The sequence below is a fragment of the Maniola hyperantus genome, chromosome 4 (assembly GCF_902806685.2).
Source record: "Maniola hyperantus chromosome 4, iAphHyp1.2, whole genome shotgun sequence".
In the NCBI taxonomy this organism is placed as follows: domain Eukaryota; kingdom Metazoa; phylum Arthropoda; class Insecta; order Lepidoptera; family Nymphalidae; genus Maniola; species Maniola hyperantus.
Genome location: NC_048539.1, coordinates 6,907,252 through 6,921,908, shown reverse-complemented (window position 1 = coordinate 6,921,908; position 14,657 = coordinate 6,907,252). Strand labels below are relative to the sequence as shown.

General features: G+C 38.5%; 1 protein-coding gene across 2 annotated transcripts; it reads right to left on the bottom strand.

The window, feature by feature from the left end:
• Nucleotides 1–1,099: 1,099 nt before the first annotated feature.
• Grip91 (gamma-tubulin complex component 3) lies at nucleotides 1,100–14,574 on the bottom strand. Of its 2 annotated transcripts, none has more exons than XM_034985067.2 (18): nucleotides 14,155–14,574; nucleotides 13,770–13,933; nucleotides 13,561–13,674; nucleotides 13,091–13,244; nucleotides 10,758–10,940; nucleotides 8,650–8,732; nucleotides 8,224–8,341; nucleotides 7,986–8,117; nucleotides 7,680–7,770; nucleotides 7,352–7,512; nucleotides 6,868–7,102; nucleotides 6,621–6,760; nucleotides 4,506–4,712; nucleotides 3,867–4,084; nucleotides 3,379–3,520; nucleotides 2,181–2,295; nucleotides 1,356–1,530; nucleotides 1,100–1,271 (listed from the first exon to the last, which is right to left on the bottom strand). In XM_034985067.2, the coding sequence occupies exons 1-18, from the start codon at nucleotides 14,222–14,224 to the stop codon at nucleotides 1,239–1,241; spliced, it is 2,535 nt and encodes an 844-aa protein (XP_034840958.1). In that variant the 5' UTR covers nucleotides 14,225–14,574; the 3' UTR covers nucleotides 1,100–1,238. The 2 variants fall into 2 exon arrangements, with proteins under 2 accessions (XP_034840958.1, XP_034840959.1); XM_034985068.2 differs by lacking the exon at nucleotides 14,155–14,574 and adding an exon at nucleotides 14,006–14,097.
• Between the last annotated feature and the right edge of the window lie 83 nt (nucleotides 14,575–14,657).

Here is a 14,657-nt window from a genome sequence, read left to right as displayed (position 1 = left end):
CGATGGGGGTAGCATAACTGTAAATTCTGTCGCTAGAATGCTGAAATTTTGGTGTATCAATTATCTAGCCGTTATGGTTTCAGATTTATTGACATTCAAAACCTCTAGTCAAAAATTTTAGGATAGTTCCAAAAGTGAAAAGTCCTAGAAAGCTGAAATTTGGTATGTAGAGGCTTGAAATCACATAAAAAATTAAGAAATTTTCCCCTTGGCCGTTTAATGTTCGTGGTATTTTTATCTGATATAACATTTAAGCCCATAAGAATAGTTTGCGCGACAATCAAGAAATGGCCCCATTATACATTTTCGAGATTTCAACATTAAATGGCCCAGCCATACTTTTTTTTACCAAGATGTAGGAATTGTAGAATCAAGGCTTATAAGTAGATTTATTTGTTATTTAATATTATAAATGTGATACTTTACTGATAATTTGGGTTAAATAATTAACGTTTGCGTAAATATTTTTATTTCACTGGGCACTGTAATCCACATCTTTCCTGAGGTCTTTTATCGATGCGTTTTTACATTCTCGGACGATACAATAACGATAACTAGTACTAACTAACTAAACTAGTAGAAGTCATGTTTATTTAAACTTTGGGAGGTTATGCCGCGGTTTACAAATGCATTACGTCAGAGCACAGATAAATAATCTATCGGGTAAACATGGCCGACAGTGTTTTCACCCGTTTTCACCTGTCTAAGAAAAAATATTTTAAATTAAAGTTTTACGGTATTTAGGGCGCAAAAAAAATAGTTTTTTTTTGGTCTAATAGGGCAAATATTACTACATTATTAGGACATTAACTGTGTGTCAACTAGCCTGTTAACAAATACTAGAGGTCATTGTAATTTGTTCACGATTATACCATATACATATTATGCTTAAGCTTACCCGTGTCTACGCGCTCTTTCAGCATCACAAATAAAAAGACAAAATAAAATCTAATATTTAATTAATAATCGAAACTTGTTAAAATTTTAACAATCACTTAATTACAAAATAGTTCAAAATTACCACGTATTTTGTAAAATGGCACTGTATTAGTTTACAAATTATTTTAAATATTATTATTAGAAAGTTAAAAATTAAAGCCGAGGCGCAGAAGGCCAAATACGATGATTACGATGAAGAAGGCTGATTAGGATGTTAACTATATTTGGTCTGAGCGAACACATCCTGAACCGATCCATGGTGAACATAAAATAATGGATGGCTCCAACAACACGACGTGTCACTTTTTTCTTGAGTGATTTGTCACTTTGCTCTGGAATTAAGAGATGAATTTTACTGGGGCCTTCATATAGGTACATTATAGAAAATAATGAAATGAAAATGATTAAAAAGTTACCTTAGCCAAATGAAGGCCGATCTCGCTGAGACGCTTGTGCTGGTACGTGAGCGGCTCATGAAGCTTAGCGTCGCCGCGTTTGTAGAAGTCACTGTAGTCAAGTCGAAAGGCGAGAGTTTGAAGCGACACCTCAGCGTGTAAGGCAAGCTTTAGAATCAGCGTAGTCACATGACCTCTGTTAAAAAAGATAAATCATTATTTATTATTTGAGTATATACAGTATAATATAAAAACCGATCAAGTGCGAGTCAGACTCGCACACGAAGGGTTCCGTACCATCGCGTAAAAGAATTATACTTTGTTGTTTGTGATGTAACCACAAATTTGTTTTATAAGACATGCTAATTCTAGGTCAACGAGAAGTACCATATAGGTTTGGTCCCCTTGACGGGTCTTGACGACCGTGACAGACAGACAGACAGACGACGAAGTGATCCTATAAGGGTTTTTTTTTCCTTTTGAGGTATGGAACCCTAAAAATAACTTTGTATTTATGTATTTTGTTAGAGCGATGATTCGTTAAGACATCAGCCTCCTGTTCAGGAGGCCCGGGCACGCACCTCTGACTTTTCGCAGTTATGTGCATTTTAAACAATTAAATATCACTAGTTTTGACGGTAAAAAAAAAAACATCGTCAGGAAACGTGCATACCTGAGTTCTCCGTAATGTTCTCAAAAAGGTGTGTGAAATCTGATAATCCGCACTTGGACAGCATGATATACTATGGCCCAAACCCTTCTCATTCTTAGGACAGATCCGTTCTCAGTAGTGGGCCGGTGATAATAATAATGATGATGTGTATTTTTACTTTAAATCTAACGCACCTGTAAGTTCTCGCCCAAACATTTAAATCAGCCTTTCTGTTAGCTAAGAATTGTTGGAATATTTTCCTCTTTTCCTTATCTCGGGCTTCGTCTGCGCTACCGACCGGGAACTCTCCTTAAAAATATTAAGAGTATTCACAGAAACGATTTTTATGGTTGCGTCATGACTCGTGAGTATATGTATCCCTTGTATGTATCAGAAGTGAAACTTTTTTGCTTATATTTATATTCATAACACGCTAATAATTATGAATACAATTCATAGGTTTTTCAACCGTTTCCTGTTTTATTGATCACGGTTACCTTCAAATATCTATTTTGAAAGAATTGAGTTCAACAGCAATCATAATAATCACTAAATAGAGTCCACTTTTAAAATTGTGGTAAGAACTATCCCATAAAGATAAAGATGATAAGAATAATAATTGACACCAGTCTTTCCCTTTATTATAACAATAAATTTTTAGATATCGATTTGAAGAATCCAGTACAATAGCAACAAATTTCAAAATGTGCCCACTGTTTAAAATTTCATTGATTTTATATTTAGTTATACAGGGTGTACTCGAACGCTAGCGAAACCAAGAATCCAAATACCAATAACCATTTGCCATATACTTGTAGTTATAGTGATTTAATATTTTTCAAACCAGCAATGTATAGCGAGCAAAACTCTGCGGCAACTATCTACGCAACGTTCGTAGCGTCAGTCAGATGTTTATGTTTATTGCTAATGCAATACTGTATGCGAAATTTAAAAATACAGTTTTTTTTTCGTGTTTTTGTGGTACTCTCATCAGTAATTATCAGTACTATCACCTGTTTCCGGTTTTGCTAGCGTTCTAATAATAACCAGTTTCCCAAAAAATCGATGCTGTTACTACAACAATACAAAAACTTATAAGACCTAAAAGACAAGAACGTTGAAGAAGAAATCAACCAAATTAAAGCCACTGGCTCAAATTACTGTTTTACATTAATTCAATCTTATAAGATAATAGAGATATATATTTAATATTTTTAATATTTAATATTCTTTACTACATTTAGCTAGGTCATGTCACCTCTAGTCAGGGCACAAGATTTAAAAGGAATCAGTACTTAATTCATAAAATCACTTCCGTGTGAAACCCCTCATTAGGCGTTTAATTATAGTCTATCTACGCGGAAAAAGTTTCACTAAAAAGCGTTTAAGTACCTCGTGAAACTCGTTCAGCTTTCAACTGCTCGAGCTGGTCGCGTCGCTCGAGCTCACGGTTGATGCCTGCGTGCAGAGTCGTCTCGAAGCTCCGCAATGAGAGAGTCTCGTTTAGCACGTTGCCGAGATATGACTGGAGTTCCTATAAGTAGTACACAAAGATGATATAAGGTGATATGACTACTAAGAACTATTTACGTGGATTTATCTCAACAGGGTTACCACTTGCAACCATAACGAAAATGAAGGATATTGTGTGAATTGTAAATCCCACCAAATAATCGCTATATTTCCATAGCTTAACTTTTGCTCAGAAAAGAGTTTAATGTAGTATGCTGGACTAAAAAATCGGCGTACGTACATTTAAAAAAAACACCGAATTCCGTTTTGATTTTTGGAAGTCGGTTAAATATGAAGCGATACTATTAGTGTACTTCACACACATCCCTGGCGGTACGGCAGTCGTCACTCGAGTGTGTATTGCGCACCTGTGTGGTGTGGTGTATCATGGCGTGTATGGAATGGCGGTCGAGCGCGCGGTGGTGCAGCGCCAGCAGGCGGTCGAGGTGCTGGCGCGCCGCGGCCGCCGCCAGCAGCTCGGCCCACGCCGCCTCTGCACCCTCGAAGCTGGCCTCCTGCAACGCGCCGCACAGCCGTAGTGCCTCCGCGCGCAGGCACGACACTCGCCGCATTAGACCCCACACCTCTGAGTCGATATATCACAAATATTTATAAACCACTGCTGGACCGCCCCTGCTTCGCTAGTGAAAATTTCAAGAATCAGTGAGGGGGTTTCATTTTATTACGAACTTTCATACAAACTGTCACCCCATTTAACCACCTTGGTGGTTAAATTTCCAAGTCCTTTCTCAGTGAGTGCTTAGATCATAAATATAAATAGAATCTACCGTCAATATTTCAATTCTCTAACCCCAAGGCCTTTAGGCTGTGCGTTGATAAATCAGTGTCAGTCAGTCAAGACAAGATTTTTTATGTGAAGATGATGCCAGATGGTGATTAATTACCCTACAACTAGAATAGAATAAAATTATTAGTTTACAGCTAGAATATGTACTGCGGTCCTCTCGACTTCAACTAAACTGGGTCATGTCAACGTGGTCTCTCACCGGGCATAGTCTTGAGCCTCTTCTGCAGGATGGTGTGGTCGCGCCAGGCGTGGTGCAGCGCGTGCTCGATGCGCTTGACGCGCCACAGCTGCGTGAAGAGCGCGCGGTAGCGGGCGGCGCACGTGGCCGGGAACAGCGTGCCCAGCGGCCCGTCCACGCGGTACTGCAGCGCGAACACGTCCCACCCGCTGTCCTCACGCCCGTCGCCTTAATACCGATTTACGCTTCCATAAGTACAATAGCGAGTTAACTTGCGAGCATGCCGAGTTAAGTAGAAAACCTCGTGTGGTAAGTAACAAGTTGCGAATTTAGTTTACAATAGGCTACTTGACTCATATCTAATTTCATCCAATAAATGATTATTTATTATAGTATTTTGTTTAAGACAACGAAATATATCAATAACAATTATTAAAAACGCAGGATGGATATATAAATCCAATTTAAAAAAATACAGTTTTTATTTTTATTTGAAACGCAGAAAACGCTGTCAGCCATGATGTGACGTCATTAAATATGTAAACAAAGAAATGTCATCTCTATGTCACGCGGGGACTAACGTAGTATCCATATATATAAAATTTAAAGTCCTGACTAACTTATATATCAACGCACAGCCTAAACATCTAAACAGCTGGTCCTAGATACATGAAATTTAGTGGGTGTGTTCTTTGTAGGTAAAGAGAAGGTATCCACTAGGAAAAGATTTTATGAAATTCCACCCCTGAGTGGGTTAATGGGGGTTTGAAATTTATGAAGTCCACGCGGGCGAAGTCACGAGCATAAGCTAGTTTTTATATATTTCTAAAAACTCATAGTAAACGTAAAAAAATATCGTTTTCTCTTTATAAATTGAATAAGTTATTAAGTAAGACTTACAACAAAGTGATCTTTGCAAAAATAAATTTGGGTTGAAGTCGTTAGTCATATAGGATCCCTTTAAGCAAGTCTTTGCGTGTTACGTATATTTATTTCACTGGGCACTCTAATCCACAACTTTCCTGTGGTCTTTATCGATGCGTTTTTACATTCTCGGATGATACAATAACGATATTTACTATATTTTTCATGTAAACTAGTATAGAAGTCATGTTTATTAAACTTTGGGAGGTTATGCTGTTGTTTACAAATGCATGACATCAGAGCACAGATAATCTATCGGTCAAACATGGCCGACAGTGTTTTCAGCTGTCTAAGAAAAATATATTTTTAAATTAAAGTTTTACGGTTTTTAGGGCGCAAAAAAATATAGTGTTAATTTTTTTGATCTAATAGGACAAATATTAACCATTTAAGACCAACTTAAAAAAAGTGTCAACTAGCCTATTTGTCAGCTTTCATTTTGGTTGTATAAAAGGAAGCACAGTTCACATAAAGGACGCAATGCTATTCGCAAACGTCACGGTCACATAGCTTACATTCCTACAAATAGTGCCCATGAGTCAACGAAATACCACAAGAACTTTTGTTATTTTATGTCACCATTGGTTTTTTCCCGCGACTTGCCCCCTTAGGGGTTGAATTTTATAAAATCCTTTCTTAGCGGATGTCTACATCATAATAGCTATCTGCATGCCAAATTTGAGCCCGATCCATCCAGTATTTGGAGCTGTTCGTTGATAGATTAGTCAATCAGTCAGCTTTCCTTTTATATATGTATATAGATAAAGTTATAATGCATACATTCTGAGAAAGGGCTCGCCATATTTACTTCATGTGTCAACAACTATCATGCAAAAAGTATCACAGAGTAAAGGAAGGTTGCCCTAATGTCCTATATAAATAGTCGACTGGAAATAGCTTAGCTAAATTTTCATAAGAAAAAGACAGTAATACATGTTTAACAAATACTATTTTCAGGTCTATGAACAAGTGCAATTTGTTATGCCAAGCTGTGTGTGAGTGTAGGTAATGCACGGTAAAATCGTACGTATAAAAGGTCTACTTGTTTCTTAAGCCTATGAAAAGTACAATTTAATCGTACTTTTGACATGACACATAGAGCAAATATGGCGAGCCCTTTCTCAAAGTTTACGCATTATATCTTATTTAATTTGTTTTATTAATAAGAAAGTAAAAAATTTCTATACATTAAAGTATCACTAGTACACTTACAGTTAGGATATAGGTTGACGTGTAAACGCGCGAGGACGTGCGGCGGCTCGAACTGCGCGTTAGTCGCACGGACGGCTGTCTCTAGCGTGCAGGTCAGATTGTGCACATATAAAGACGTCGCCGGTTTGTTTAGTTCCTCCCTATAGAAAAAGATTATTTTTGAAAGTCAATGTTGTTGTTTTTGCTGTACACAATCTCTAAACCACGCGTGCTACTCTCGCCACGTCGCAGACGGGGGTATACTCACTGCAGCAGCGTCATGAGGTGGTGCACGAAGTCGCCCTGCGCCAGCAGCAGGTAGCGGCGGTGCGCGGCGAGGTGGTCCAGCAGGTGGTGATGCGTGGTGAGCGCGGCCAGCAGGCGCGACGACGCCGCCGCGTGCGCCGCGCCCACGCCCGCGCGCAGCCCGTGCGCCTCCCACCACGCCGTCGCCGCGCCGTCGCTCGCGTCCGCTGCCTCCGCCGACCGACCTAGGCTGGTCACTGTGTAGAAAAGCTAGTCAGTGCTTCTTTATCGGAGCTAAAGTCAGCTATGACCATTGACCATGTTCCAACAATGAGAAACTGTCATTTTTGAGTATGCAGATTTATAGTAGCCGTAAAACACTGAATAATAGTAGATTATTCAAAATGGTGGTAATGTAATGTTGTGGTGGTGGTCGGCCGGCATGGGCTCGTCCGCGTACCCCTCGCGCATGAACACCACGCTCTTTCCGGTCGCTAGTAACTCACCAGAGGCAGCGTGTGACTTGAGCAGGTCGTGCAGGTGGTGGTGGTGGTCGGCCGGCATGGGCTCGTCCGCGCACGCCTCGCGCATGAACACCACGCTCTTGCCGGTCGCTAGGATCTGTGCCGCCTGCTCTCGCGACATGAACGACGGTACCATCCATTCCCTGCGTAATTTCATGCTTTCGTTATTCACTATAATGACCAGCGATAAGGGATGTTGATGATACCAATCTACTTCTCAACTTTTTTTATGTATTCATTTTTCATGTTATTGCTAGACAATCGTTAAATGTAGGAAAAAATCATACTAACTTTACCTATATTGACCTACCTGACTCTATATTTATCATGCCACATTCTGTCGATGGGTACCCCACTTCTGCTTTCAATGAAGAACTCATTGAATGGATCGTCAATCTCTCCTGAAACAAAATAATTTGATGGGTTTAGTTTATCCAGTAGCAGGGAGTAAAAATCGTCATCGCAACTATTTTAACTTTCTTCTTGTTTTCTTCTTTATAATTTTAAAAGTTTATCGTCCACGCAAATAAGGCATATTTCAATTTATGTTACACTCCAGCGGAATTTCACGTGCGATTTTCTGCTAGTTTTGTCTCTGGACTAGTTGTATACATACCGTGTAAGAGCCACCGGGTCAGCATGAGCAGCAGTGGATACGTGAGTGCGGTGAGCAGGCGCCGCGCGAGCGTCGCCACGCGCTCGTCGCCGTGCCGCACGAAGCGATGGACGCATGACGCTAACTCGCCACCTTCACGTACATTACATACAAAGCTTAGATTGGATTAACAAAGGTCGTATTAGTACATCTAATTCATAATGTTCCCAAAGAAAAAGATAGCATGATAAACTGGAACCTTTTTTGTGGTGTGCTGTATGTGCAATATTAGCCAACCATGTCAGTCGATGTAAGGGTTCCTGAGCCCACACGCAGACACGCCGTAACGTGCCACCACCGCCGTCTCCTTCACACACCTGTATTGAAAAAAAATTCAAATATAAAATTCATCTGTATATATAAAAAGGAAAAGCTGACTGACTGACTGATCTATCAATGATCAGCTGAAACTACTGGAATAATCTGGCTGAAATTTGGCAAGTAGCTAGCTATTATGACGTAGGCATCCACCAAAAAAGGATTTTTGAAAATTCAATCCCTAAATGAGTAAAACAGGGGTTTGAAATTTGTGTAATCCACGCCGACAAAGTCGCAATGTTTAGAAAAAACACATTTCTATAGGATAATCAGTTAGCGTAGATAATATTAGGTATAAACATTTTACCTGTGACTGCAATATTGCAATGCTGCGATAGTACTCAGTGAGTTCATCTCGTATCGAAGTCACTAATCCTTCACCCATCAGCCCTGCCAAATTTAAATAATTTAAAAGGACAGAATTTTGGCGACCACAATAATGCAGTCAATACAAAACCTGGTTAGGAATACACACTGAGTATGCATGCTGAACTATAGACAAACATTAGATTTTAGACAAACAATGGGGCCGATTCTCTTGTACACAATCTCTAAACTAAACTAAATTAAAAGGCCTAAATCTAGTGCTATCCTTTTCCGCAAGTAACATTATGAAAGGGATAGCAATAGGTTTGGACTTGCCATTTTATTTAAGTTTAGAGATTGTGTACAACGGAATTAGCCACAATAGAGACTTACACTCAGTCCTAACCAAGATCTTACTAAGAAACTACTACAACTAACCCAAGGGAAACGAGACAGTTGAAGGCACGATAACAGGACAGTTTGTTATAGAAACACCAAAACAATCTATTCTACGAATCCCTCTATGCACGGCATGCATTACATGGGAGTGACAAGACAGCAGTACACATTATTTGTTTAAACGCAGCAGTGTATCGACCCAACGATAAAGGCATTGGCAGCAACACCTAGCAACACTTCCTGAAGTTCGCCAGCCTGGGTGGCCTGCTTGGATTCTGGAGGGAACTCGGCTGGTTTGAGTGATTCGGCGGGGAGCCGCACCAGCAGTCTCACGTACAATCATCATCATCACCAACCGATAAACGTCCACCGCTGGACATAGATCTCTTGCAGGAACTTCCACACGCCGTGGTCTTGCGCCGCCTGAATCCAGTGGCTCCCTGCGACTCGTCTGATATCCTCCGTCCACCTATTGGGGGGTCTTCCAACGCTGCGTCTTCCGGTGCGATCGCCATTCCAGCACCTTGAGACCCCAACGTCTATCGGTTTTCCGAACTATGTGCCCTGCCCATTGCCACTTCAGCTTCACAACCCGCTGAGCTATGTCGGTTGGTATAGTTCTCCTTCAGATCTCATCATTCTGATTTGATCACGTAGAGAAACTCCGAGCATAGCTCTCTTCATCGCCCACTAAGTGATTCTAAGCTTTTTATGAGGCCCATAGTTAGCGACCATGACTTCTGAGTCATGGTCGCTAACTATGAGATCCATATGTCATCAATGGCAACACACTAGTCGAAGACTTTGGTCTACAAGCACTGACAAATTTTGGGCAAGAAGACATCTCGAAGCTTCTTTTACGCTGCCCAGCCGAGTTGGATTCGGCGGCTGACCTCTTTCTCGGAACTGGACCTACCTGGATTGTGTGATAAGTATATGACGGCAGAGCCGTTCTTAAAATTATAACAGGATGCACATTAAACAAAACGGAAATGCGCCACCTAGTGGCAAGAACATAAATTTGTATTTTCCGGCGCGCTTTTACAGAAATCATGACGTGGTCTGTTTATTTGAGCAGCCGGACTCAAGACTCACTTCTTGGAAGGCTCGGTTAATTCAATAGGTTGTAATCCTGACTTATCCGTCTTCATCATTATCTTCTAAAGGCTTTTTAGTCTTTCCTACAATAGAAGTGGGATGACTCAAATTTAACCCATATCATAAAGACGAAGTTACAAGAAAATATTTCATTGATTTGTTTAGACGTTAATAGAAAAGTTTAAAATACCTACCCGCATTTGAGATTTGTTGTAAAAATTACAGAACTCACATTTTATCATTTTGGCTTCACTTGGTAAGTATTTGAGATAGCTTCTAGCGTTATTAGTATTCGCGTAGTTGTATGTGGAATATCAGTGACTAGTCTACAATTTCGAGTGCAGTGCTCCCAACGATTACTGGGTGGGGCAGGACATAAACATAATATTCGTCTTACATGTTCATTTTCAAGCCTACCTGCTGAGAAGCTCTGCTAAGGTCATTGAGCATGTCCGTACAATAGACAACTACATCTAAGTGTGGAAAAGAAACCCAGGATAAAGTAGAAGAACCAATCCATTGATTTGCGCATTTGGGTGAAAGGCATACATAGCAGAAAACATGAGTACATTACATAACTTAGTTTCATTTAAAAAATAGTTGGTTACGAACCCTGCGGCATAAGTCCTGATGAAGGATCAATAAACTCCTTGAGGCGATCGTGTAAGAAGCCTAGATGTGCTATCCGCGAGTACAGCATTTGCACCGGCCGCGGCCAGGTGCTCGCGCCACGCGCCTTGACTCCCGTGGCGGCTAGCACGGCGTCTCGCACGCACGAGCGCTCACTCGATCTATCTGTTTGTGTAGATTTCCAATCAAAAACTTTCCAGGGCATGTTCATTAAAAGACTCATAGACGGCGCTGTTCATGCCCTTCCAAGGAGATAGGAAAAGTATTTCATTTTTATCCCAAATAATAATTAAAGTTCTGACTTGATTTTTAAAAACCTAAATCCAAGCAAACACAGTCACAGACATCAAATATTCTTTATGGCACATGTGGGTATAAACATTGTGTTTCAGGTTTTCTAAACATGCTAAATAATCATTTTCAGCTTTCTTTTTAAAACAGATCTGCACAAAGTATGATTTAAGAAAAAATCTACAACTCGATTTTTAAAAACCTAAATCCAAGCAAACAGAGTCACAGGCATCAAATCAAATCAAATCAAATATTCTTTATTGCACATGTGGTATTAATATTGTGTTTCAGGTTTTCTAAACACGCTAAATAATCATTTTCAGCTTTCTTTTTTAAAACAGATTTAAGAATAAATCTACAATTTTTCGAAGAGCATGAACAGCGCAATCCATGAGGCTTTTAGTTTTGAGAATCACATCCTAGAAAGCTCCTCATTAAACTAAAGTTATAATATTGTAGCGTAGGTACTATTTATAAACTAGCTTATGCCCACTACTTCATCATAGTAGCCACCTACATAATAATAGACCAGTCAGTCAGTCAGCTCTTCCTTTTATATATTTAGATTACAACAATCAAATCAAAACAGACTCATGTTTCTTATTGTTGCTTGGATACTCTCTTAGCGCTTAATTGGAGGGGAAAGGGGAATATTAGTCAGCAATTTGGCATTCTTAAAAAAAACTGTTATTTTAAAAACATACTTAAACATTGGTGCTATTTGGTAGTACACAGTACAGACTAAATTGACAGGTTTAAAAAAAGTGAAATGAAGTACAGTTCTTCATATCACTTCTACCATAGGTAGGAACTATAACAGCATAACTTTTAGATCTGTTAATTTAAAAGAGTTATTAAAAGAGAGATTATGCACAACAGAATTTATTAGCATCATGACTATGAATTACATAATCTAAACAGTGGTTTAAGTATTCATATTGTGATATGTTGTGAAGGGTACAAAAAGTATACTTCTGTGTGTACAAATAACAATATTGTTACCTATTCATAGTTCTGTATGTGTTCTGTATACAATATCCACCCACTTTTGCCCTTATAAAATAATAAAAATAAAAGATTTCTGTAATAGCAAATAAGTCAATTATTACTAAGCAATATATAGTCAATCAAACCATGAAATCGCTTTACCATTTTTGTAATTACTTCTGGTAGCCCAAAATTTCACTCAGCCTTTTAAAAATATAATACAGTGGAACCTCTTAATCTTGACCCCCGTTAACTCGAAATCCTCTCTAAGACAAATAAATTAACTTTATTCCTTTCCAGTTAAATACAAAAACCCTGTAACACGAATTATTTGGACACTATAACTCAAAGTGAATATAATTTCCCTGTGATGATGGTGTGTGATTCAAACATATCACACTCTATAACTCGAACTACAAATCTAGCAGACTCTATATCTCGAAGAAGCAATATGTAAACTTTGCTGCCTCTGTAAATCAAAATTTTGTCCGTAAGACTCTTTGTCTCCAAGTAGAACAAGTAGTTCAATAACCAATTCCGAGTTTTTAGGTGTCCTGCGGAAGTTCTCAATAACAATACTATTGTTTACATTTTGTTCATGAAATGTTTCATATGAAAAGCTTTGTTGAATGTATCTTTGCATATCATTCGCTTGTATCATTCGTATCATTGCTTCTTGTACTATCTGCATAGAACATTGGTTTGTTATTTTTATCTTCATTCTTTTACATTAAAATAAATCACTAAGTCGAATTTTTATTTTCTCATGACTATAACTTGAAGTACCATATATGGAACATATTATGCCTCTATAAGTCGAAATTGAATGATTAACAACCCCTTATCTTGAAGTCCTCGATAAGTCAAAGATTCGTTAACTTGAAATTTTTAATCTTTATCTTGAAGTTCAAGTTAAAGAGGCTCCACTGTATATAGGTCTTGTAAGCAAAAATAGACTTTGAAGTTTTATGATGTGCCAAGAACACGCAACCTAAAGATGGTGAAGCAATTTTATGTGTTACATTGTAAAGTCTTACCATTAGATGGTAAAGCAATACCCATGTTGCTGTTAGTGGAAGGCAGGCTTTGGTTGGACCCTTGTTGTTTGGGAGCATGGCTACTCCAGCTGGCAGATCCTATTGTACTCTTGCTGGAACTTGAAGCAGCTGCAGATGAGCCTACTGTTGGAATCTGTTATCAAAATGTATGTGTTCTAAATCTACTGTTTACAAGTAGGTATGTATGAGATTAATTATTCTTCGTTGTTTTTGTGTAAATTCATCATGCAAGTTACTGGCTGCACATAAGGTGTGTTAGTGCAAGAGGCAGGATGGGTATACACCAAGGGCGCAAAGCGTGATCTAGTATTGTGTAAATAAAAATGGGACTGTGAATTTGTAAGTTAAGCATGCCACAGCACTGCAGTGACTACCACAACCTCTGTCAAGAGAGTAATGACAAAGAAGAAATGATTTTGACCTTTGGGACAATATTCATAATTACTTACGGGAACTGCAAGATCAGGCATTGGAAACAGCTGCACGGTAGACTCAGAACTCTGCGAAGTTTCCGAGAGAGCCAATAATAGTGACAACACTGCTACTCGCTGCTTCAATACAAACTGAAAAAACAATTTCATTTTTTATTTAAGAAAATCATAATAAAGCCATACATCCCTCATTTATTAATCAATAAAGACAATAATACAAAACTTACAGAATTCTTTAACTTGGCATAAGATTCATTGAACTTATCAGCATCTCTTGCTGACATAGCAGAAAATCGTGCATTAATTTTTTGGCATAACTGCCTCTCGTCTTTCACGGGCCGAACTTTCTCATTTGTAGATAAATAAGACAGAGCTAACTCATATGCACCATCTAAAAACATGTTATGTTATTTCAAATGATCACTGTAATTTTTTAATATTTAGTTTTGTTGTATTTATTTACCTTTGAGAAGCTTTGAGATGAAATCTTTTAAATATTCTTGAATATTATTCATTCATTGAAAGATAAATTAATAGGAACGAAACAAATAAAATCAACAAATAAACTACTACAAATTGACATAATATTTAATTTCAAATAAGGAATCATACCTGGATCTGGTGACAATCCTTCACATAGTTTACGAAGCAATGAAGCAACGCTACTAGCTGGATGTTCCATCTTTACTCCCTATGTTAACGAAGGCACAGCAACAATTTTTTATAGTAAACACTATTATGGTCTCTGGACCAATAATTAAAGTCAGTAATTAATATTACCGAATTTACGCAGCGCACTGTTTTAGCTACCTATAAACTTTGTGAATTGAGACATAATTTATTGAACTTATTTTCTATTAAATGCACAGATTAATTGGCACAAATAAACTGAAATACTGAGCCCTCATAATCCATCCAAGAGAGCTTTTTGTGCCGTAAACTTATCGGTCAAACATATTTGTCACATTTGTCGAATTTTACAAAAGAATTTTACATTTTACGTTTTGTAAGTTTTGTTTGGCATTAGAGTCATAGTCATGTCACAACAGGGCTACTTCTAATAGTCCTTGTTCTGAGGTGGGGTATGTGCAATCCTTATTCTGAGGGTATGTCAG

Bases quoted from the DNA above. Each gene is read 5' to 3' on its own strand.
- Grip91 (XM_034985067.2), bottom strand. From the start codon at position 14,224: ATGGAACATCCAGCTAGTAGCGTTGCTTCATTGCTTCGTAAACTATGT. The intron at 10,941-13,090 runs GTAAGACTTTAC...CTACACAAACAG, and splicing joins TATTGCTTTACCATCTAATG to ATAGATCGAGTGAGCGCTCG. The intron at 4,085-4,505 runs GTGAGAGACCAC...ATATCGACTCAG, and splicing joins GAGGCTCAAGACTATGCCCG to AGGTGTGGGGTCTAATGCGG.